This window comes from Amblyomma maculatum, chromosome 4 (assembly GCF_055883805.1).
Source record: "Amblyomma maculatum isolate TAMU_Amacu chromosome 4, ASM5588380v1, whole genome shotgun sequence".
In the NCBI taxonomy this organism is placed as follows: Eukaryota; Metazoa; Arthropoda; class Arachnida; order Ixodida; family Ixodidae; genus Amblyomma; species Amblyomma maculatum.
Window position 1 is genome coordinate 52,094,614 of NC_139347.1, and position 26,191 is coordinate 52,120,804.

At 43.4% G+C, this 26,191-nt stretch overlaps 1 protein-coding gene across 4 annotated transcripts in view; it reads left to right on the forward strand.

Annotated features, from left to right (window-relative positions):
* The window catches only part of rg (A kinase anchor protein rugose), a 286,244-nt gene extending 273,287 nt beyond the window's left edge, over positions 1-12,957 (forward strand). For all 4 annotated transcript variants that reach the window (XM_084601425.1, XM_084601427.1, XM_084601426.1 and 1 more), the window contains 7 exons: positions 662-742; positions 1,255-1,410; positions 2,995-3,168; positions 3,635-3,733; positions 5,938-6,134; positions 8,840-8,991; positions 10,104-12,957. In XM_084601425.1, coding sequence (XP_084457551.1) covers positions 662-742; positions 1,255-1,410; positions 2,995-3,168; positions 3,635-3,733; positions 5,938-6,134; positions 8,840-8,991; positions 10,104-10,194 — 950 coding nt within the window. In that variant the 3' untranslated portion in view covers positions 10,195-12,957. The remainder of the gene's footprint in view (positions 1-661; positions 743-1,254; positions 1,411-2,994; positions 3,169-3,634; positions 3,734-5,937; positions 6,135-8,839; positions 8,992-10,103) is intronic.
* The last annotated feature ends 13,234 nt before the right edge of the window (positions 12,958-26,191 follow it).

The following is a 26,191-nucleotide window of genomic DNA, read 5'->3' on the forward strand; positions in this document are numbered from 1 at the left end:
CAATGTGTTGGGTCCAAAAGCCTTTTCTCAAGCATTTCACCCCAAAAGATTCGAGCAGAAGGCATTGGGAAATCTTGTACTAATTGAAAAACCAACGGGCACCCGACGGCAGTGAATCAGACTCAGCACCTCCCAAATAAGACATAGATGCTCTACCACAAGCACTTCCACTACGCGATTACCACAAACGTGCCAGAGCTTCTCCTCTTGCTCTCACAACTTTTGCCTGCTTATACCACAACAGCACAGTGTCAAACATGCATACTCCATTCCGTGCATTCCATACTCCATGCTAATGGTTCAGAATGAATATTCTCAGCGCGTTCTGCACATAGTTGATTTCAAGCATAAGTTTGATTTATTATACAAGCGTTTTTGAATCTTTGATAACTTTGGACCACTTCGGGCATAATAACCTTCTTTGATGCTTAGCTGTTGGCTTTTCTAGTGGTTTTGATATAGTTGGTGCCAACTTGGCACACTGTGACCATTAACTAAGGTTAAGGCTGGGAGGTATGACACCCATGTCCTGCTGAAACAGTTGTAGTGATCTTTTCTCTTCACTTTTAAGTGGATATGGTGATGCATATTGTCACTGGGGTTCTTATTAGTTATCACTGTTCACAAGCTGCATAAACTTGTGTTCCCATCATTTTTGCAGCACCAATGCATTCACCAACGTACTCCGACGCTAACCAGCCACAGGCCAATCAACTTCCTCTTGCCATGGATCCTCTTCTCAGTAAGTGAGACAGTCTGTGCAGTGTCACGGTGGCTAGATGAAATTAATGTTGTGCTTTGTTCTGTGGGACCGATAGTCAGTATCATGCATTTTGCATCAGTGACTGCTGATCCCAAGGTTGCAGGATTGAATCCTAACCACTAGCCGTATTCGGTGGAGATGAAATGCAAAAGTACCTGTGTGCTGTACAATATTAGCGCATGTTGAGAACCCCAGCTGGTCTGAATTAGTCTGGGGACCTCCACTATGATGCCCCGCATAGCCTCATAGCGCTTATGTTGTTTGAGATGTTAATACTCGCATGCCCATCCTACAGCTGAAAGTACTTGCTCCTGCTCCCAGCTATTTGCCAGCACAAGGATTCCATATTACCTAGAAATCTATATATTTTTATCTCTGTTATCCTATTTAATTTCCTTATAGCATTATTTTCTAGCACCCTAGCAAGCAGTGTACCATAGTGAACTAAAGCAGTGGCTGGGGACTAAGCTGCACGTTGTGGTATGTTGCAGTGATGAACGTGGCACCGCACAAGCGACACCTGGGGGACACTTTCAGCCAGCATGTGCGGATGCGCAGTGGCTGCTTTGTCACCACTGTGGATAGCCGCTTCCTTGTGGCTTGTGGCTTCTGGGACAAAAGCTTCCGTGTCTTCGCCACTGAGTCAGGTGAGCATTGCAGCTAAAATATATATTGAAGCATGCACATGGGTACATGGGTCCAGGTGTACTAGTACCAATGTGCTTGGTACATGCATTGCAAAAGTCATGAAGCTGATCAGCACTGTACAGGAAATACAAGACTGCAATGGAATTGATAAGCCACTGGTTCATACGTTCAAAATTGTTGGGCAATGAAAATGTCCCATAGAGGTTCACCTTTTTATCTTCTCTTGGTTTATATGTTCCCAATTAGTGCAAATTCTTGGCTACTGCTTTTGAACTCTCAACAAATTCTGATTGTGTATCATGTTAAATGTGACACTCTTAGTGACCTACTGCACGTAGGAAACATACGGTGGGCACAACCTGGTGGCATGCATACAACGTGGCATGCACTAATATACAAACACACGTACACAGGTTGATGCACATACAAGGTGTCCTGTCTAACTGTAACCAAGGCTTTAAAAAATTGGTGTGTCCTAGCCAAGTAAACGATGAGGCATTGGGGAGAAAATTTTGCTCCATATTTTTACCTGCTACCCTGAAGACATGAACAAATGCTAAAGTGCTGCGATGAACTTTGGCCCACTGCCATTATGGAGAGACTTATGAGTGTTGCCTTGCCGACTTTGATGTGAATACCAGCTGATGCAGTCATTTTGGCTGTTAAGATTTGAGATTTTTTTTTACTATAGTAGATTAATTCATAACATATTCATGCTTTACAGCTCCAAGTGCAGCTAAGCAGCCAACAACTCTTGTCTAAGAAACTCTGGGACACTGTATGTTTTATTCTGAATGCATAAAATGTGTTCAGTTTGATGGAATGCATCAGCAGAAACAAGAAAATATTTTATTAAATGTGTTGCATGAGTTGCATGACATGAAGAGGTAGTAGTCATAACAATAAATTTAAATACAGGTCTAGGATAACATACCGTGGAGACTCGATGAACAGCATAGTGCAGTCTACCTCCTGTGGTGAGTCAGTGGCAATGGCGTTCTGCTGAGTAGTTTTGGTGAAGGAAAGCTGCAGAAACACTTGTGTACTGTGCATTGTCAGTACAGGCTGAAGAATCCCAAGTGGTCAAACTCTTCATCTCTCCCTCATTTCATCCCTTCCCTCATGCCATGGTTCAGGTGTCCAACATGACTGAGACAGTTAGTGTGCCTTTCCTTTCCTCATAACCATTATTATTGGTTGGTCTGCACTGACTGCTTATATCCTATGAAAGGCCCCGCTGCGGTGGCTCAGGGGTTATGGGGCTCGACTGTTGAGCCCAAGGACATGGAGTCAAATCCCGGCTGCAGCAATTGCTTTTCAGTGGAAGAGATCAGCAAGATGTGCACGTACAATGCATGTCAGTGCGTGTGAAAAGAACCCCGGGTGGTCATGATTTCCAGAGCCCCTACTGTGACATTTTTGAGATGGTAAACTATAGAAATCAAACCAAACTTATGAAAGCATTGATTAATAGTTATCATAGGCAACAGTCTGAAGTATTGTTGTCATTACTAATGGCAACCAAAAGAGCTAGGGTCAACTGACTGTTCCTGACCCTCTTCCGTTCACAACTTTGGTTGCAGCTAAGATCATCCAGATAGTGTATGGCCACTTTGGAGTGGTCACCTGCTTGGCTAGGTCCGAGTGCAACATCACCTCCGACTGCTACATCGCGTCTGGCTCTGAAGATTGCACTGTGCTGCTGTGGCACTGGAATGCACGAACGCAGACCATTGCTGGGGACAATGCAAACCCTGGTGAGTAGATTTCGGTTACAAGCCATCCCATTTTACTCGTGACATTGTTAGTCATGGAGAGTGGTGTTGCAGACTGGAAGAATCATTTTCATTTGTCATTTTGCCCTCATAGTGATCTGTTGTATTTGCTGATGCTCCGTGTTTACAGTGCCTCGCCTTTTAAAGCTAGTCTTATTAAAACTGGATATGGGAAGTGCATATGGTATGCCTAATCACAGTAACCAAGTTGTTAGGTTTGCTAAGTCTAGTTTTATTGTTCACAGTGAAAGATAAAAAACATTGAAATACTAATATGCCTGCCTGGGCTCGGCACCTAATGTTAACAAGGCACTCTTTTTTTAAATTTCATTCAAAGGTTCAAGTGAGTATTGCCGGAACTGATTTCTTCTTTAACTGTACAACGCAAGTTGAAAGTGAAGATAAATTAGTATTTCCTACTTTAAGACATCATGTATTACTCTTGCAGACATTCCAACACCCCGAGCTACTCTGACTGGCCATGAGAATGAAGTCACCTGCATTGTGGTTTCTGCTGAACTTGGCCTGGTTATCAGTGGATCAAAATGTGCGCAGGTTTTGATCTTTGTTTTCCTGCTGGCTTTGCATGCAGCCAAACACTGAAAGCCAACTGTTTTTTAGCAGGCACAGTGACTCTTCTTTTAAGTTTTATGAGAGGTAGTCAGTGAGGGCGGTGTACAGCTTAAAGATGAAGTAGGATGTAGAATTAATTTTTGAGTGGCTTTCTTTTCGGCTGGACAGCTATGGTAGTCATTAGGTCAATGGATTTTTTAGTTCCGGACTACTCGCTGACAAGTCTTGGCTTCCACTCTGACAGGAAGTAGCGTTATGGTCACATGACCTTGCTGGCTCCCGCCATCATCACGATGTCAATCATCAGTCACCACGATGCAGTTCTGTTGCACTGATACCACGCGCACGTTTATCTCCTCACATGCGTGTGATACTAAAGATAGACAACAGAGGCGTGAATTGTTCGATGCTCTCCGTGAATGGGGAGCAACATGCCTGAATGCGAAGCGTTTGATAGAACTCAGTTTAGCAGGGTTTGCTTGCTGTTGCCGTTCGAAAAAAGCTCACTGCACTCGAAAGCAGACAAAAGCATTTACTATAACAAGCATTAGCTGCCCCAGCATACAGTAGCTCGCTTGCGACGCTTTCTGGCCTGTGCACTGAAAATATCACGAAACAGGTGAAGAACTTCTTGGCAGCATGAGCAATGAGGGTGCAAGATTTAAATGTCTTACAGCTGCTTAAAGACCAGCTACAGAGCTCATGTCATAGTTTAACGCGCAGTATCATCTGCAGGAACACCAAAAGTACTACTTTTCCGGGAGCTGTGCTGGTTGGCAGAGCTTTTGGGCTGCCTGAGAAAAATCGAATGCCAGACTCATGACAGCTAGTCTGAGACTGCCTGGGATTGAAAATCGAACATACCTACTATCCACCAATGGCCTTGCTCAGGCTCTGATCTTATTTTTGAGATTTGGTGTGGTCACCAGTACTAGTTTATGCGCGTTATAGATTACAGTGTCGGTCTCCCTAGTGAAATTTGTTGCGGTGACTTTGCTGAAATATCATTGGTGCAAAGGAGTGAACATGGTAATTTCTAAGGTTGTGGAAAGTGAGCAGTGTTCAGAGAGGCATTTGAGCCAGCAGTTTCTCCCTCTCCACCTTCCCATCTTTCCTGTGGTAGTTTTAGACTTCTGGCCCTGTATACCAATTTGTGTAGTCCTTTTATTGACATCAAGCACCAATAGTGCTCCTTGATCACCCTTCTTTGGCACCATTATAACTAATATACAGTTTCATTCGTATGAAAATGTGCAAAATCATTCAGCAAAGTATGTAATTGCTGATGCTGCTCATGCAAAAATTATGTTAAAATAGATGGGATGAAAGAAAAGGAGGCAGTTTCCAATTTTTAGAGTTCTTGATTTTGTTTACCATATTTACTAGAATGTAATGCGACCGCAAATATAATGCGGGGGGCAACTTTGCATATTGTCCAATGGAAAAAAAATAAAACCACAAATTTAACACGAGGTAAGTGCCTGAAAAAGTTTCATTAATAGACATTGTGGCCCTGGCAGTCTAATCAAAAACTTTCATTCGTCGTTGTCATCTCGTTGGAGGCTGAGTTCGCGGGAACAGTTTTCTGAAGCCTTTGTGGTCAGGCTCACAGTTAAAAGTTACTCCCGCTGCATCCACCACCCAAGTACGGTAGATTAGTTAAGGTCTAGCGATCGAGCTACCGCGGAGTTTGATTTTTTTCTGCTATCAGAATAGCTTTTCTTTTGAAGCGAGCATCGTACTGTACACAGTGCGTTGCGATCACGATAACAGAAGTAACCGCTCTAATCCGCTGCGAAAGATGCGACAAGCGAGGGGATAAAGGTGACACGAGCAAAAAGCAACAATGTTTTGACCTTGGATGGATTAGGATTTGGCTGATTTGGCTTCCCTGGTACCCAATGTTGGCAACATAGCATTATAAAACCACGGAAACCGAAACAGAGTGGTGACAGATTCAATATGGCTCCGCTCCCGCACTGCTTCAAGCCATCTGAATTCCAATTTTCGATTATGATGCGAGTGTAAACTCTGACCCAAAAACCTTGAAAAAAGAAACTCTTTATATTAGAGTAAATATGGTAACTTGAAGAGCAGTGTCTGTACTTTGAGACAGTTAGTGATGATGTTTAAGGTCATTAGATGAGCAAACACACTGTGCTTACTGTTCACCCACAGCTGGTCCAGTGCTGGTCCACACAACCAGCGGTGACCTGCTACGGTCCTTGGAGGCACCTGACCGCTTTGGCACCCCTGAGCTCTGTGCCCTGTCCCGCGAGGGCATGGTGGTCGTCTGCTACGGTTTAGGCAGCCTCTGCAACTTCACCATCAATGGCCGCCGATTGCGCTCCGAGTCCCATCACGACAACATTCAGGTGCTGCAACAATTGCAAGTGCTAGGGCCTTGTGGATTGGAGTTTTGGGTTGCTAGCCCTGTTCAAGAAAGTATCCCGAGGGCTCAGAGGTTCAGGCACACTGGCACCATACATAAGCTTTTAGAAATGGCACTGTGGTGTGGGGGGGCATGTTGCTTTGTATCATAGATATACGCTGGGCTTTAGTTTGAAGGTGACTGCGTTTGTTACGGGCCACAGAACAAAATTTTTTTTGCTTTGATCATCCCTCATTCTCACACAAAAAAAAGAGGTGACCGTGAAACATGAGAGGGCAACTGATCTTGTGCATTTTGTACGGCTTTCTTCAAATATAAACTGTGGCAGAGCACTTTCTCCTAACAAATTTGCCCTAAAGCGTTCATCTACATAATAATTTTGACTGTGCATATTTTCTGTTTGGTTTTGACACTGTTTTGTTTTAAAACAGCCAACGACAGAGAGAACAGGAGAAACGGGCTTTCTAGAAAAGTCAAAATGAGGACAAGAGAGCTAGCAAGAAGCCTCAGGCCAGCATACTGATAGTGGCGACGGGAGGATTTGTCTCTCACTGAGTAAAGGCAAAAGACGTTATCAATGAAGTTGCATCGGTGTCTGTGAAAGGCACATACTGAGGCAACGATACAGTGCACTCTCCGAAAATGGCAATTACTGATACTAAGACCATAGGTTGTAACTGCTCACAAGTAAGGGAGCTTTGCATGTTTGCAGCATCTTCACTTTTTCTGTGTACCTACAGGACTTAGGTCTTAGAACATGCTGAAAAAAACCTATATATACAGTACACATGCTTATTATAAATTATGCAGGTGCCTTCAGTGTGAATCTTGTTTAAAACACTGCCATGTTTATGCTTAAATTTTGCACAGATGAAACATTTGGCCAGCAGTTCTGTATAATACTACGTTCCAGCAGGGTATTTGCATGATTTGGTCAGTAATAATTATAAGTTTGCATCGTTTCCTGTGGCAACAGATCAAAAAACTAATTTTTGCAACAGCCCTACCACTAGTGTCATCTTTTATTCGGGAGGGTAGGAGCACTTTCTGTTAATTACTGTCTGCTTTTGACTTTCTACTCCTGACTGAGATGGGTCTGCCAAATCATGTATAAAAACGCTTTTTAACACGGTAGCGTTAAGGAGCTTGTGTCGCAGAAAAGCCGGTGTCGTCGGCGGCGTTGGCCGTGAGCGATAAATCCCGGCATGCACTTCATAAATAAAAAGCAACTTCCAAGATGGGCTGGGTGGGAATCGAACCAGGGTCTCCGGAGTGTGAGACGGAGACGCTACCACTGAGCCACGAGTTCGATGCTTGAAAGCGGTACAAAAGCGCTTCTAGTGAATGCGGTGTTGCCTTAGAAACATGCCGTAGAACGTTATACTGCGGTGTATATCGGTAATTATGAGCATGTTACTTACAGAAGTCGCAGTTACACAAGTAGCGAAGTACGTTTCCGCTACATTTCTTCTGCGCTCTGCGCACATGCAGAGCCATCTTGCGGCAAACACAGAAGAGCCCCTCCTCGCAATGTGCGGCACTGCCCCGACACGTGGCGCGCCACTCACCCCTGACGTTTCGCCGTGCACCCTCACGGGTTGTAAATCAAGCGTCTTTCCTTTCTTTAGATCACTATCTTCGCTCACCCGCTTCTCCCCTTCGGGCCACGCGGGTACCGGTGCGAGGATGCCCCAATACCCTTGCGTTTAATAAGTTTTCTTGCTCTCTCCCCTTCCAACATCCAGCGTGCGTCACTCGAACAGTGGTGTTTAGGCGACGCGGCTCCTCTTTCCGCTCACAGCGCGATTGCTAGGTGCAGCGTCTGATGCCGGACGCCTCTGACGTGATCGCTGCGCCGTAGCGCTTCTGCTGGGAAGGCGTCCCCTGCGATGTAATAACGCTATCGTGTTCCACTCTTGAAGGCGAAGCTTAAGCGTCCTCCAAATTTTTTTTTCTGTGCAGCGTTGCCATAGATAAAGCCAACTTCACTCTTCAATTTCACTTTGCCAGAATTGGGCAAGTACTCAGCCTAAATTTAGTATAATACAGTTCATGCTCGAGCTAGTTGGTTGCTTAACACTGAAGTAAATTGCAGACCCTGCCTATTTTACAAGAAAAGAAGTCAGGAAATATGTGCAACACGGTTAGATGCACAACCAACCGAAGGTTTATTTTTGGCGTGAGTAAAAAAAGAAAATGCAAAGGAACAACAAAAGAAGCATCGTTAGCTTACAAAAGGCAAGCCAGAGTTACAGCAGGTTGCTTTCTTTTCGGAAACGGCTACGCCACACGTATTGTACTGTTAGCATGCGTGCTCCTTTACAATCATGGCTACCTTCCGCTTTTACTGCCCTGATTAAGCAGCTTCATCTCCTCCTTGCTCAGAGCCGCCTACGGGACGCTGACACATGCTCCCTCCTGTCCTGTAATTCATGTTGAAAATCTTTCCCGACTTCTTTCCTTACGAAACTATCCAGCACTTGCAATTACTCCAGTGTTAAACCAGACAGCCCGCCAGATGTCACGTCTGTAAAATTTGGACAGAACAAAACCAGTGCTACTGCCAGGTGAAGTACCTATTTGAAGATACCCATTTATCAGTCTAATGGTCGATATTTTCTATAAAAATGGCGCAGCAAACTGCATTTGACTACAACCTGGCCATGTGTACGCTATGATTGCCTGCAGTGTCTGGCGTTGAGTCGCGATGGCGAGTACATGGTGACTGGCTCGGAGAGCGGTGTGGTCGAAGTGTGGCGATCATTCAACCTGGCCCTGCTGTATGCCTTCCCTGCCTGCGAAGGTGGCGTCCGGTCTTTAGCTCTGTCCCATGATCAGAAGTAAGTAGTTTTACAAATTGTCTCGCAGAAATGAACTTAATTAGTAAGTGTGTGCCAAATATGCATAATTGCTTGCTCAATGGCTTAATCAAAAGTAGCAGAGGCTCTGAACTGCATAACGCTACCACTAGGCAAAATATTTATTGCTAGAACATGCATGTCTTGCAAGATTTCAGCCTGTGGAAGACCCTTGCAGAACTACATATGACGTTTATGCATATGTAGTTCATTATGTATATGCATTTGTAGTATATGTAGTAGTATAAACTCAAGGGCTGAAGTATGTTTCTTTATGTAATGCTTAGCACAGACTGATATGGAAGTTTTAATACAATGTTAAAGAAAAATTAACATGTGCATAACTCAGTTTGCATGGTCGTATTGCTTTCTTAGCTTGACAATTGCATTTTCACAGAAAAAAAAAACTGAAGAGGTGGAGTAAATTGTAATAGAATGTAAGTGTAACAATGAACACACTAGTGTTTTGAGCCCTGCCAAAAATGCCAGTAGAGCAAGGAAAAGAGAGAGCTGCCTTTCTCTTGTAAGACCTTCCTTCTTTTGCGCATCTCATTGAAATCATTTTAAGGCAGTATTTCTAACTGCGTTTTTACCTCTCTACACAAACTCATCATGTGCGGTGCCATAATGAACCCAACTAGCCGCATGACCTTCTGCCACACTTTGCTCGGTACCTCATCATTCTCTCCCACCAGCATGATTTTCAGGTCAGATTGTAATTTCCTCAAGAGCAGATTAAGAAAGAACTCCAGTGTTTTTTTTCCTCTTTTGTTAATTTTATTAACTTCAAGCCACATTTTCTCTGTCTGACATACTGAAGGATACCTTTTGAAACTTAGTTGTGTATCTCCGTGCCAAGAAAAGTATTAAGCATGAAATGGTAGGGTGTACTTTTAAGCTGTGGCTTGCAATTACTTTGCAATTGCAGTGCACGTTAAAGAACCCCAGGTGGTCGAAATTTCCGGAGTCCTCCACTACGGCGTCTCTCACAGCCTGAGTTGCTTTGGGACGTTAAACCCCACAAACCAACCAACCATTTACTAAACCCTGCATTTTTCTAGTTCATTTAATCAGCTGAACAAATGTTTTTGCAGGTTCCTGCTGGCAGGGCTGACCAATGGTTCCATCTCGGTGTTCTACATTGACTTCAACCGGTGGCACCACGAATTTCAGCAGCGCTATTAGACGACGGCTGTTTTTAGTGCGGACATTTTTCTCTTTCTCCACCAGACAGGGGGAGGATCTGTTGTCATTCCAGGTTATAATGACATTTGCTCAAACAGACTCTATCTCCAAACAGAAACTATCTCTCCGGAACTTCCCCTCCCTTACTGCATGCCAGTTCTTTGCAGACTTCCACATACCACTGGCTTCCCTGGCTCCTGCAAAATCGAAAAAAAAAAAAAAGAGCTTGCAAAAAGAGCCTCCAAGAGAAATATGCAGCTGAAAGCATGCTGCCAGTCAAGCTGGAGGCTGATAAAAAATATATGCCATTCTCTACAAGCTTACATTGCACACTTTGGTTCAGTTATTGTCCGGTCGTATTTTGGCAAGGAAACTGAGGGTACAGAAATTACTTCGCTTCTATGACAGGTAAAATTAGGACCTATCAAAAGTACAGACCTCACTGTCAGTGCAATCATTGGCAACGTCAAGTGCTTTGTTGGTATCAGTAGGCACTCAATGCCCTAAAGCTGTTCACTTGGGGAGAGGACCCTGAAATGTTCACCTCAAACTCTTCGTGCTTAGTGCTTTGGACTGCAAGGAGTGTAACATGTGAGACTCACTACCTAACCCACCGCCTGATTCGATCGCATGTGCAGTGCACTTTCTGACTTTGCCAAGGACAGCACTGCAGCAAAGGAACTGTTTCCATGTTCGAGTAATAGTACCATGTAACGTGCACCATCAGCTGCACGTTCATTAGAGCAGTGTTGCAGGAGTCAGTTGGTGGATGCCATTGCAGCCTCCTTGAGTTTGTATTTTGCAGTTCTCCCCTAAGGTGGTGCAAAAGTGAAGTGTGTCAAATGTGCATGCAGGATTGTTGCCCTAGAGCTTTCTGTGCATGCTTGGTGAAGAAACGCACTTCTGATCAGCAATCCATCCAGTTGAAACATAGCTGTTGTAGCATGTGCCATTTTTGTTAAACCCAGGGGCGAAGTCACTGTTGTAAATTGTTGCAGCGCGATTGCATACCAGTGCGGTATGAAAGGCGTTTACAGGCACTTTTTTTGTTTGTTTGCTGAAACTATCCGTTTAAGCTGGTGGCAGCCATAAAAGAATGGAAAATATTGCTACTACAAACATGGGAAGCTTTGACTTGCATGTTGTTGGTGTGTGAATAATTTTGTCATCTTTCTTACGTCTGAGGGAAGTTACAATGAGTGTTTTATTTTCCTAAAAGTGCAAAGCATTTCTATTTCTTTTGTGGCTCTTACCACTGTCTGCATCTGAAAGGGCATGGCAAGCCTTACACAAGCAGCTATCAAGATTTTATTTTTCATATTTACGTGTGTTTGTTAGTTTTGACCTACTCTTGGTCCATAGATACTCCTATCATAAAGCGAACCTAATGTGTCCAGATTACTTTTTTTTTTTTTTTTTAAAGGTTCCAGTCTTTTTGCCTTCCTAGACATGCAAAAAGCATTGGAAAGGCATTTCTGACATCTCGTTTTGGTGGTGTTTTGAGGGTGACGACCGTCGGAAGAGTTCATAAGTATACAAACATATATATATATATATATATATATATATATATATATATATATATAGAGAGAGAGAGAGAGAAACACACACACACACACATATATATACTATATATATGTAAACATGAGCACACAAGCAGCAGCTGCATTAATGGCATGATACGTCCTGTTTTCCATTTGTGTAGGCCGCGTCCTTTTTATAACCTTGATTACTCCATCCCAGAACTGGAAATATGAATGCTGATAAGAAACACTGCTCCTGCCATTTTTGTCCGCGTCAAACCAAGCAGGTTCAAAGAGCCATCTCCAGCTGCCCTGACCTCGCAATTAATATTTCCGTTATGTCACTATTGATGTTGCAAAGGTTCAGTGGAAAGCCATCATTTGTGCAGTTCTGACCTCTGCTATGGACGTTCCACCGAGTGAGAAGTGAGGCAGAGCGTCTGGCACTGAAAGACTTTGTGTTTTCCAAAAGCCCACTTTCGGAACAGACTGTGTTTGAGCGGGCTGCTCACTCGTATGAAACAGGTTGGAGCAAAACCATTGAAAACTGTGCATGTTATAAATCCTGCCATTGAATGAATGAAATCTGCAAACACACAGCGACCGTGTCAATTCTAGTCAGCCTGGTTTGCAAGACAGAATATTAATGTGCACGGATTGAATGTTTGCCAGTCTGCCAGGTGAGTGTGGTGCCTATGTACTTAAATAGAAAACACTGTACACTACTAACATGTACTGAAAAGAAAATTGTTCAAAACACATGCTGGCTGCACTGCAAACATGCAACTTCTCTTATATTTTTTATTATCCTCACCTGCCTTACATGATATTGGTTCAGGTGTCCCCCTTTAGGGCCTATGTTTTCCTCATGGTGTTTGAATGAATTCCAGCATTGGAGTGCATGTGGTTTTCGTATGCATTCTTCTTTTCTTATACACATATATATATATATATACATATACACATGAGCGTATGTGTACACATTTGAAAGGTTGTGCTGGTTGCCTGGTGATCTTTCTGTTCCTTTTTCTAAATGGAATTTAGCGGTGGTTGAAAAGTGTCTAGATCTTTGCTATTTGCTCATTTTCGCATTCCTTTTTTTGCAGCTACAATTACTGTAGAACAAGCTTTTATTTAGGGAAAAATAAAGCACTACGGTATTACATTCCATTGAGCTTACAGTTATGCCAGCCTGTAAACAACATCAGTAGAAAATAAAATTATGAATCCCAATATTGAACCTCGTTTATTCTTGCTTGGACAAGCGTCTAAACTGGAATGCTTAATCACAGCATCATTATAGTGTGTCAGCGCCTTTTAAAAGTGTTGAGCTTGTGTATTTATGGCGATAGCCATTTTTTGATCTCACATTGAGCTGTCTTGTAACTGAAGCCATCATAGATTTTGGCACTTATCCAAGCAGCCAAGAGAAGGATTGGGTAAGAAAATGGAGGGGCACAATAGTAAATGTTGAAATAGAAATGGAAGGAAGAGAAATGAAGATTGAATCTGAAGGGGCATGGAAAGCATGTGGGCTAGCGCATCACATTTTATTTCCCTTTCGGTTCGAGGCCAGTGTTTCAAGGTTGGGCTTCAGGGGACACTCGCGAAAAACTGCAATTTTTTGTCATTAAGTTTTTTGTTTTTGCTTGTTTTATTATATTTAGCTCTTCCTCTTTAATGTCCACCACCCCAGCCTCGAATCTAGGTGAGAGCAATAAAAATCTGCGATGATGTGAGCACGCCAGCTGATGGCTCGATGGGCAGAAATGAGGTGCTGTTATCATGGCCATGAATTTCAAACACTGTGCCTATCGATTTTGCACTGTTGCAGGCAGTTAGAGCTTTTGCGAGTCCTCCTGCAGTTTTTTTCTGACCCCCACAGCTGCAGCGCCATTCCTCGAGACTGCCGCTGCCATTGGCTTGAAGCTGCTGTACCGCGTATTGTCGGGTTGCCGTATTGTGATTCAATCAGGGGTACACAGGCTTTGAGCAAGATTTGAAAAGCTAGGTATCTTTCCTTCTCAGGAATTGATTTTATTGAGCAATGTGCTTCAATCTGCAAGTCTCAAGGATGTTTGCTAAAGAAACTGCTGGGACCAAGTCCCATCGTCGTCACATGGTGAAAAAAGCTTGCATCGAGGACACTCTTTGGAGGCAATGCGAGGGACCTTCATACACTGCAGGAGAATTCTAAAGAAATGTATTACTTTGCAGCTCCCAAGTTAAAAAAAGAAAGCCCTCTTTATTTTCAAGCAGTCTTCTTGTGCAGGACCTGTCAATGTCGTATCACTATAAAATTTTGTATGGACATTCTTTAGTATTTGCAAAATACAGTTATGATAGTTTGGATTGCAATTTCCTGTGAACACATATAAATTTGCAAAATCAATGTAGTTCCATCAATAGCAACTTAAAAAGAGTAATACTTTTTTGAACCTTCAAGAAATTAATAGACAGAACACTTTATTCTCTTTCTGTGCATGTCAAACAGGTGCACAAAAATCACCCTTGTATTCTGAATGCACGACTTGCAAAAATTCAACTAAACTAGACAGGCAGGATTTAACACCATATTTGAAAACGGCTCCTAAAGATTGACAAAAATGTGAAATGTTTGGCCATCTGGCTCTAGTATTAACAAAAATGTTTCCTCTTAGAGCATGTCCATTTAAGAGCTTCATATTGGAAGGGCACAGTGCAAAAAAACACAAGACGAAAGGAAGAAGACGTACACAGGAGCGTCTTCTTCCTTTCGTCTCGTGCCTTTTTGCGCTGTGCCCTTCCAATATGAATCGATACCAACTCGCCCAATTGTCTATCCTTCTCCACTTAAGAGCGCAGTACGATAGTGTGTTTGAATCCGTTGCGCATGGAAGAAAGTTGACGAGACATGCAATGCACTGCAAGATAGCAGTTAAAACTATGATGGGCAATCAGTTGCAGTGATAGCATGATGTTCTTGTAGAGTGGTCAACGAAGCTGATCTATTCACGCTGCCGTGACTTCAAAACCCAGATTTGGCACTTTAGCCATGTCTTATTTTATTTCTTTTGGTCTAGCTGGCTTGAAAAAAATACATAACAGCTTATTATTGGGCTGAGTGCCCTAGTGCTAATGCACTATACAGAGCCAGAATGAAGTGAGACCACAGCCCACAGCTTAGTATGTACCATAGCCGCTGTGCCTGTTTAGACGCTGCATGATCAATAATAATATTGTTTATTTTCTATACAGGATACAAATTCGGGCCTGCCGAAGCCTCAATAGGCTTGAGTGGCAGCACCCGGCAGCAGGTAACACACCTAACGTCCACTGTCGCAAAAACAAACACGGCATCGGAAACGAAGAAAAAAAAAAGCCAAAAATACCAAGGACAGATATAGATTCAAAAAAGATAAAAGCAGCCATAACATCGTTGACCAATGACTGCTTGCACAGAGTGAACAGAGTCGTAGCCTAGTTCAGCCAGCATTTTTTACATCTTAAGTTAGGGGTAAAAGAAAAAAAAAAAGTTCTCCTTTGAGCTCTTCAAACTTTTGACGGTTTGTAAACTGACTGTAATCTGTTGTGAATCATTATCTCAAGGCTCCAGAAAAAGACCACACAAATGCTGCATTAATTGTTATACCTGACCGAAATTACCATTCTTAAGTGAAACCTTCAAGACTGCTTTATCGCAAAAATGATAATACCTCGTGTGTTTCTGGCTTTCCAGTTTCCTTGCTTTTGCTTTGGTGGGCATTACCTAGCGCCACATTTTTAAATCGTAGTTTTGAAGTTATGCCGTCTCTATTTAACAATTCCAAGAGAAAAGGCAAATAACTTGAGGCATGCTGGCAGACTATGTCTAGCACTCCTGATATGCGAAAAGTAATATCAGCATGGTAAATGAATATTTTCAAAAACTTTTATGTGCTCTTTTCGTACACAGCAATGAGCTTAAATTTGCGGTGTGCCAGTATCCAAAATTCACACAGCCTGCAAATGGCATTTACAATTCTGTTCAATTTGCACTACATTAACAATTCCCAAACCTTTTGAAGAGTCAGAAATTGCTCAACTTGTGCCGAAGCATTGCAGCATTTTGAAACAGTAATATGTTGTAGCTGGAGTTTATGTGCTCTTTATTTTGGAATCTAATGTCAGCACGCCTGAAGAGCCCTGCAATGCTAGGCCTTGCATAAACCCAATGTGCTGTGCTGTCAGCTGCTCTTTGCCAGCAGTGCCTCTTGCCACTCTAATAGTATAATTAACCACTGACATCACTCCAGTAAGGAGGCATTTCACCACCTTGTTATGCTTCAAGACAACTCAGGGAGCTTCTTTGTCATGTCAGCATTAAGTCACTGTGATAGTAGACTTTTTTTCTTTGAATTCAACTGTTATCCAAAGAATTTTGAACAAAAGATTAGTCTGCACAATGAAGTTTATTACTATTACTATAGTATGATTCCCATAAAGAAAGGTGTTAGGCAAGGGGACACAATCTCCCCAGTACTATTCACAGCTTGCTTAGAGGAAGTATTCAGAGACTTGGAATGGGAGCAGTTAGGGATAAGGGTAGATGGAGAATACCTCAGTAATCTGCGATTTCCTGATGACATTGCCTTGCTAAGCCAATTCGGGGGATGAACTGCAAATAATGATTGATGACCTAGACAGGAAAAGTAGAAAGGTAGGCTTGAAAATCAATATGCAGAAGACTAAGGTAATGTTCAACAGCCTCAGGAAGAAACAGCAGTTTACATTAGGTAGCGAAGTACTGGAAGTAGTAGGCGAATATGTCTACTTAGGACAAGTAGTAACCGCAGATCCGGACCATGAAAAGGAAATAAGAATAAGATTGGGATGGAGCGCATTTGGCAAGCACTCGCAGATTATGACTAGCAGCTTACCGGTATCGCTCAAGAGGAAAGTATACAACAGTTGCATCTTACCTGTACTCACCTATGGGGCTGAAACGTGGAGGCTAACCAAGAGAGTTCTACTTAAGTTGAGGACAACCCAGAGGGCTATGGAACGAAAAATGGTAGGGGTAACATTAAGAGATAGGAAGCGTGCAGAGTGGGTCAGAGAAATAACTCAAGTTACCGACATTCTAGTGGAAATTAAGAAGAAGAAATGGACATGGGCAGGACATGTAATGCGAAGAGAGGATAACCAATGGTCGCTTAGGGTAACAAACTGGATTCCAAGGGAAGGAAAGCGTAGCAGGGGGCGGCAGAAAGTTAGGTGGGCGGATAAGATTAAGAAGTTTGCAGGGGTTAAGTGGATGCAGCTAGCACAGAACCTGGTTAAGTGGAGAAATATGGGCGAGGCCTTTGCCCTGCAGTGGGTATAGTCAGGCTGATGATGATGATAGTATGAAATGAGGGAGGGATAATGGCGATGATGGCCAATGTTTTTTTGTTTTGTTTTTTCGTAACTTTTGCGGAAAAGCATTTCTTTGGTTTAAACTACGTACACTAACATTCAAAATGAGTCAAAAATATCCTGTTCAATTTGCACCTATTTTTAATTGTATTCATTCTGCAATGAAAAAAATTTGATATTCTGTCACCCACCTCAAGCTAAGATAACCACGTTAAAATGACCGCCGTAAATGACTACTTTTCTCCCGAAAATTTAACTTTTTAGTGCAAAAGCACTCATACAGGCAACAGAGCTGAGCAAGACTCTTGTCAACAGTCGTCGTGCCTAACATCGTCGTGCCTAATTCTTGATTGGCCCACCAGATCATGACATCAAAGCCCAAGTGTCTTGGTGCAAGTAATTCACGGTGCTTTCACATGGTGCCATCTGTATAACAGGTTAAACTTCAATATGTTTAGTGCAAAACCACTACTTCACACAATCTCACCGAACCAGGAATTTTGAAGACAACATGCATCATGATTGCTCAATAGCAATTTTTCTAGTTTACTGTATAGCCACTTTATAAACCTGCACTGCTGCAAAATGTGAAATCAGATTTCCCCCTCAATTTGAGTTGTGGCTTTTGGCATAATTTTTTTAGAGCTTCTCTGCATCCAAAGATATGTTACTTCATTTTAACGCAATAGAGGTAAAGGCCCCATTCACCGAAAATACGACACTGGCGTTGTGAGCGAAAAATCACGAGCATGGCACTGACAGGTGGTAGCTGGTAGCTGCCATGGCTGCACACTGACTAGACGTAGAATTGCCTGACGTTACATTTGGCAGGAGCTGCCAACTCAATCCTTTCCTTTCAAATGAGAGGGCATTATCAGGATTCACGTTACCTCTAGGCCATGCAGTCATGCTCATACATATTGCTTAAAACGGGGCTTTATATCTGGGCTGGTAGCCTACACTATCTCGCCATACCCTTAAAAGTGGAGCTGAAGTGTCCCCAATTTGTTTTTTAGATATTTTACATTCCAAAGGAGCCTTTGCCTCCTCTTTAACAGCTAGAAAAATATAACTTTGAGATCAAAACATAAAACATGCTAATGACATACAAATTTGAAAAACTGAAACCTATCAAAGTATGTTAGCAAGACAACCAAATTTCTAGCCAAGCACGAAATTTATATTCAAGAGAGATGAACAAACTGAAAAGAAATAAAAATAAAAATGCTTGAAACAAAATTCTTTGGTCGAACAGTACAGCAAAGTCTTGATGTTCAAATGCAACAGTACCTATGCACTTGGCACAGGTAGGTAGTAAAATTAAAATTGACAGTGGAGAAGTGCCCGAGTGAATACTTATTAGAATAATAATGCAAAGATGTTTGTTTGCTGTGAGCGCTGACTACAATATAAATGAAAATAACAGCCAAAACCAACATCATGTTACAAAGCTTTTTGCCAGCCTCTCTCTTTTTAGACTGCCAAGCTCTCTTTCATCTTTCTCCTCTGCCTCTGCATCCGATTCGTTACACACTGTAACGTGATCACCATTAGCTTCAGTCCACTCCAATTCCAGTTCTACATCCCCAGCTTCCACACACATATTGTGAACAACACAGCAGGCCATTATGAACCTGCGCATCTTACTTGCCGTCACAAACTCTAGAAAGTGAAGCTGCTTAAACCGCTGCCTCAGAAGCCTAAAAGCATTGTCTATCTTGGCCCTGGTCTTCTCATGCCGCTCATTGAACACCAGTTCATATTGCTCAGCCAAGTCTTTGGAACCTTGACCACTGCTGTATGGCGTAAGGAGGTACTCTCGCAAAGGGTATCCCTCATCTCCCAGCAGGTGGTTCTTGTCGGGGCACCAGTATGGAAGCTCTTCAGCCAAGGGCGAGGCAAGAAAGACACTTTCTGACTCAAGGTCCCCAGGTGGCCCCACAAAGACGTCCATGAAGCGACACTTGTTGTCACACACAGCCTGCAACCTGACGGACGCAAAGCTTTGCTGGTTCGACGATTTCAGAACATGGGCTGGAGAACGTGTGTTTATGCAAGTTCCTCCAATGCAGCCTACAACTCCAGGAAAGCCAGAAAGCTGCATGAAACAACAGAAGTTGCTGCTGACTTTGCCACCCTGCTATAGCTTACGCAAAAACAGTCCCAGCATTTTAGATTTTTTTGTCAAACACACAACATATGCTTCAAAAAACTGAATGCTAGGAAATGAAAGCACCTAGTCGTTAAAAACTCAACTTCAAATTTCTGAGCTTCTCTTGACCTCGAGAAAAAAATATATATATATCTTTCAAGCAGAAGTGTCTTTGATAGGCTGAGACACTTTCGGATGTTAAGACCCATAAACCAACTAGGCACATGTATACCATGCTGAAACTGACTAAATCAAGGCAAGAGTTTTATGCATCATTGCCACAAATGTGCAGTCAAACAATACTTGAGTATTGCTATAAGTTCAAGTGCTTAGAAGGCATATTCCTATATGCCTAGAAACTTTGGGGAACTGAAATGCCTAAGCATCAAAACGAGCGTGATGCAAACCATGCACGATGAACCACTTTTAGTGCACAGCATGACAAAATGGAACAATAATTGACCTCTGGTCTGCACCATGCGGAACTTAGCATTACGAACTTTTAGGATTTCATCACTGACCGCCTTCATTACAGAATGTTTAAGAACTGGGATATCTCTTAAAAAAATTTGTGTATTTAATAGGATATTTCTAAATATCTAAGGCTAATTAAAACTACTTGTCATTATGCAGGGCCACACACAATAAATCAAGAACAAAATATAAAACTGCTCCATCACTTGCTAATACAGTGACAGCGGCCACAAAAAAATAATATGTTGTGCTATTGGGTTTGCTTTTGCGTAGCTATGTCTTTCAGCAAATCTCCTGCTTCTCTCACAGCTGACACCTTGACTTAGTCTGTATATACATGAAAGTACCATTCATTCAATTATGGTAACAATTCACATAGTTCTGTGGGCAGAAATAAAAATCCCTGCCACAGTGGCTCAGTTTGGGCATTTAATACATTGCCCAGAGGCATGGTTTCGATCCCAGCTGCTGCGACCACCCTTCAGTGGAGGCGATAAAGGTACCCGTGTACTGTGATGTCGGTGCATAGTAAAGTACCCCAGGTGGTCGAAATTATTCCTTCCTTCCACTACAGTACCCTTTATAGTTTGAGTCACTTTGGGATTTTAAACACCCTAAATCAAACCAAATCAGAATGAAAATCACGTTTTACAGTGAAAGGTGTTAAAGGAGTGGTAGCCCTACATTCTACAGTGGCATCTACAGCACCAGCCATAAAACCTTGTTTATTTAGTGAATTAATTTAACTGCCACCAGCAACAGGGGACGGGTAGAACTGAATCAAACTTAATTCAATCCAATCACCACAGTAGACTGAGTAGACTGAGAACAACCCCTCTCCATTTCTAGGGGAAAAAGAGGAAGAGGCACACAGAGAGAGAGAGAGGGCAGGAGGTGCTGGGTGGCCTAATTGCTTGGAAGGTTATAGCAAGAGCAGAGAAGTGCAAAACCACAAGGTGTCTACCAGAAGGTAGCTATGGTGAAAGGAGGAAATTATGATGAATGCTGCATAAGACACAACCTGAGGACTGTTACAGCAGAATATAGAGTTAAACCAAATCTGCTGTTGGCATTTTCGGGGTTTTGAGCAAAGAACGAAAAGCTGGTGGTAGTTGACAGGTTGTCTAACTGCATGGTTGTCTGTCGGCAAGTTAGTGACTTCGGCTCAGATGTGTCTCTGAACACAACCTTAAAGGTAACACATACTCACGGAAGGCGGGGGATTATTATGGTGAAGGTAACTGCATTGTGTGGTATTGCCACACCCCAACATTTTGATGTCACTTCCTGGCTCTGCTCAGTGTTGGTTTATGGCTATTAGATTCTAAAGCATCACACAGAGCAACCTAAATGGGAACACACCCCCAGAGAATATGTTAGTAATTTATTTGATGGTTGTGAATTGGAGTACAGAAAAAAAAAAACCATCCTATGAAGTGAATTCAAACCAATGTTTTGGCGTTCAAAAATGCAGTGCTAATCCACTGTACTATAGGGAGCTTGCATGAAGCGATGCATGCTGGATAATCCGCCATGATGTTGTCATTGGCAGCAAACGATGAAGCACAGCACTACCACTGCATGGTCGCATAATGCGCGCAAACGATGCTGGCGCGATCGGACAAACAGACTTCGGGTTCTTCACGATTCCAACAATACGTCTGCATGAGGGCGAGAAGGCAAGTGATTCCTCTAGCGACGCCGACTCGAATGGCTCGTACGGGCCAACACAAGTACGCGAGAACGACACCAATCCAGGCAAGTATAAAACTACTTGCTAGAACTAGAAATCATGAATGCCGGCGATGTCGACGGGCGGCCAGGTCCAGACGCACAGGGCAGTCAGTTGTCGCGTAGGTTGAACAGGTCCGTGTCGCACTGCAATTGCATTTCTTCATAGTGCGCCCGATTTTCCGGGCACAGCGTCCACACGTAAGTTCTTCAGGAATCTGCTGACAATTGCACGCACGTAAGGGCAGCGCACGAAAATCAGCGTATTTGCTCGGTGGACCATCGAAAATACAAGGCACTTGCTCAATTCACCCTGGCTGCGCTGCCCGCCGTCTGCTGCCAGCGACAACATCATGGCGGATTTACCTGGCATGCATCACTTCATGCAAGCTCCCTATAAAGCGATGACAATGTAGGCTTTAATAGCGCACTTATTCATTTCAATAAAGCTTCTGTCGTTTGCCACTAGGTGACACTGCTCAGAGAACCCTACCATTGACAGAGAATTATGCGACCCGCTCACCACACCATACTTGTTGCGTTCCGAGTGACAGCATGGCAGCATGCAACCGTGCTACTTTTGAAACTGCTCATACATGTTCACTACTTCTGAAATGTCATCAGTGAGAACCGCTACAGCACCTGATCAAGTAACAATTTCAATAAAACAACTCTTTCTTTTTTTTTTTTTTTTTTTGAGATCATAATATCAGCTTTTCAGTTATCGGTCATCTCGTCCTTGGCGCTTCAGCTAGATTTTGAAGAAAAAGAAAACATCAGTAGGATTTTAACGACAGAGCCCAAAAACCATGTTGGTCAAAGCTGGAAAAAGAAAACTTGTTCACAGGCGCCAAGAGTGTCATTGAAATGAACTGTGTGCACTATCGTCAAATGACTTTCTGCAGTTGAAGATGCTGCCTCCATAGCAGTCAATGCTACAGTGGCCCTGCAGCGTATTTAGCTAGGGTGCCAGTTAAAATAAGAGTTCTGTCAAATGCTGCCTGTGACCGCTGCCCTTAGGGAAAATGTAATCACTGAAATGTCAAACAGCTGCATTGCTAGACGCGTGAAGAAACATCACGCAAGCTGAAACAAACGCACCTGTTCAAAGTCGTCTGCAAGCAAGTCCAGGTCTTCAGGGAAACATATCTTTCGTGGAAGGAGACTGCATAAGTAGTCGAGCAGCTTCTCTACGATGCCATGAACTGTGCTCTCGCTGATACAGAAACGAATAGCAACGTCTTTGATGCATACCTTATTGGTAGCGTACCTGCAAAAACGTGGAGTGCACTTAACACAGTTAATTTGCATATGCGCATCCATGTTTGTCTTTTTCTTTACTTTGTTTTTTTTTTTTTTTTTTTTTTTTTTGTAGAAAACAGCAATACTTGCCAAAGAAAGCAAAGAATGTGCTCTTCTGGGCTCTTCTGCGGGAGGCCACCATGAGAAAAATTCACAGTATAAAAACTTGATCGTGCGTACCGTTTAATTAAGGATACGACAACGCTACGGCGTACCCGGAAATCCTCGAAAAACTGCACAGAGAATGGGAATGGTAAAGCAAGCACAACTGCACCAAACACGTGCGGTATGGCGCTAGAATGTTGACAGCTCGGTTGGTCAAATCAAGTGACTAAACACGTACTACTAAATGCAGTAGCAGGACCTTACCTCTTCATCTGTAAATTCCAGCAAAGGCTTTGTTACGCAGTCTCCTACCCTCCCTTTCTTGCTTGGATTCTGACTGAACTTTAAAAGTTCATTTAGGACAAGCTCTTCCTCACTGTCACTGCTGCTACTGCTGCTGCTACTGTCTAGAATACTCGTTACGAGCGTCGCTACAACGGCGCTCAGGGATGCGCGTTGTTCTACACGTCGCTGGTTCATGATGGCTAAGTGTTTTGTCTTTAAATGTAGACATAAACCAAAGCAACCTTGAAAGCAACAAGCGTCAAGTTGTTTAAATGGTTTAAATAACAAGCACAAAGCGCCATGCATGCACAAACTAAAGTGAGCTTTACACAAACCAAGGTATGCACAAACTGCCTCCTGAACAGCGTTGCCAGATTGGAAAGTGGCCGCGACACCAGAACCTCGACGAAATTTCCCCAGATTTCCCCAGAATCCAAAAAATGCTATAAAATGATTACAAATGACCACGAAATAGCTGTCGTCACTCATTTGATTAAAATAAAAGCATGTCATGCAGCCCCAAATCATCACTTTGGGCGTCATATATGTATGAGCGGAACCCGCGTATCATATCATCGGTGATGACGAATTTTGATCACGCAGAACATTATGACCTTGGCACATCTGCCTGGATGACAATGTTGAGCGAATCCGTACAATGGCATCCAGAGTTTTCAGCGACTCTTGCTTCAGAACATGGTCTTCACACATGTGACTTGACCGAATACCCGCTCCACTGCTGCATTTGACACTGGGCATGAGAGACAGGCCAGTGCATACAATGCCAGTTCCTAGTAGGGCTTTTCACCCATGGTGTTTTCGTCTTTGAAAACTTTGACCCATAATGTTGCAGAGTCCTCTGGAAGTTTGCCGCCGAAGCCGCGGCCTCCTCACTCCAAAGATGCATAACAATTCCCCTGTATTACACTTCAGTCACTTCCGTCCAGGTTTCCTTCTCTTGAGATTGAGTGGCCGCTTGCGCATCCTAGTGCTAAACGTTTGGATCAGCAGCGCCCCTGAGTGGTTTTCCCCAGATATCACCAGATTTTGTCTGGTGTAGTAGTTCGTGGACTTGGACACCAGGACCTCCAACAATTCACCAGATTTCCGAAATCTGGTGGCGAATTTCACCAGATGGCAACGCTGCTCCTGAAACAGAGGTAATAGAAGTATGCAACAGCAGAAAGAGTTGAGGCAGTTGAGGTGAGGGCTTGAGGCTATTGCAATAGGGGGCGCCACTAAAAATGCAAAAAGCCGGCATTTAGAAAAAACAACAACTTTGTTTTGGATAGTAGCGCTAACGCTAATTAGTGGCCTTAATTATAAGTAAGTGTTGCTGTATGTGCGGTTGCAGTCCACGGTTGCATAAGGTATTTCGCGATTACACCCGAAAGGGCATGGTTGCTTGGTAGTTGCCCGTAAGTGTATGCCATAGAGCTAATACACAATTAAACTATTATAATATTAATAATAAAGCTATTGGAACCAATTGAATATTTCTAACTGAAACCAATGGTATTTTTTGACACTTAACCCATTGCAGTCAATAGCTGAGACCACGCCTGAGACCAAATGCGTCCAAAAACTCCCAAGTCATAAGCCTCGTTACAGTGGCTAGAATATACTGTACTTGTACCGGAAAGCCGGAGACTCAATTGATGTACCGTACCGCTGTGACGCTTCGTCGAGTAACTTTCAATTCTGCGACGCTTGTTAGGCGCATATTTTGTATGTGTTGCTACTCCGCCGCATCAATAAAGGGTGTTGCACAATTAGACGCGCGCTGTAGAATGCTTCTCCCAGCTAAACCGCGGAATCCTTGCAGTTCAAATTTCGCACAGAAATCACATTTTGTCGCTAGTATTTTTTAAGACTAAATTTGCTTGGGGTACTTGCCTGATTCGATCAGAATAAGTCAGATGTTCCCATCGCCTGCGGCGGCGGCGACGCCAGACGAACCGCTGCCCCAGCGATGGGACTGGTGGCGCCACCTCATGATGCTAACAACAACTCTGTAGCAGGAAAAGAGGGGGCGAGCGTTTCTGGCAGAAGGTTTGAGTTGTTGTAAGCAGCATGAGGTGGCGCCACCAGTCCCATCGCTGGGGCAGCGGTTCGTCTGGCGTCGCCGCCGCCGCAGGCGATGGGAACATCTGACTTATTCTGATCGAATCAGGCAAGTACCCCAAGCAAATTTAGTCTTAAAAAATACTAGCGACAAAATGTGATTTCTGTGCGAAATCTGAACTGCAAGGATTCCGCGGTTTAGCTGGGAGAAGCATTCTACAGCGCGCGTCTAATTGTGCAACACCTTGTATGTTTTATAACCATTCCTCATCTTCGCTTTGTGTTTTGGCTGTAGGGGCCTTGAAGGGGTGAAAGGCACCGCAGAGCAGGGTTCTGCACTAGGGGATCCCCTAGTTCAGAACCAGCTTCTGAGCCTCAAATCTCAAAATTTCTTTGGAGAGTAGAAGCAACACCCTCTTGACTAAGGCCCTTCCATGGAGGCCGTGACGTCACGCCAGTTGCCCCCGGGGTCTGGGCAACATCTGGGGCACGAGCTAGCCCGAGATCTCTACAGGGTGTTGCACAATTAGACCCGCGCTGTAGAATGCTTCTCCCAGCTAAACCGCGGAATCCTTGCAGTTCAGATTTCGCACAGAAATCACATTTTGTCGCTAGTATTTGTTAATACTAAATTTGTTTGTGGTACTTGCCTGATTCGATCAGAAGAAGTAAAATATTCACATCGCCTGCGGCGGCGGCGACGCCAGACGAACCGCTGCCCCAGTGATGGGACTGGTGGCGCCACCTCATGCTGCTTACAACTCAAACCTTCTGCCAGAAACGCTCGCCCCCTCTTTTCCTGCTACAGAGTTGTTGTTAGCAGCATGAGGTGGCGCCACCAGTCCCATCGCTGGGGCAGCGGTTCGTCTGGCGTCGCCGCCGCCGCAGGCGATGGGAATATTTTACTTCTTCTGATCGAATCAGGCAAGTACCACAAACAAATTTAGTATTAAAAAATACTAGCGACAAAATGCGATTTCTGTGC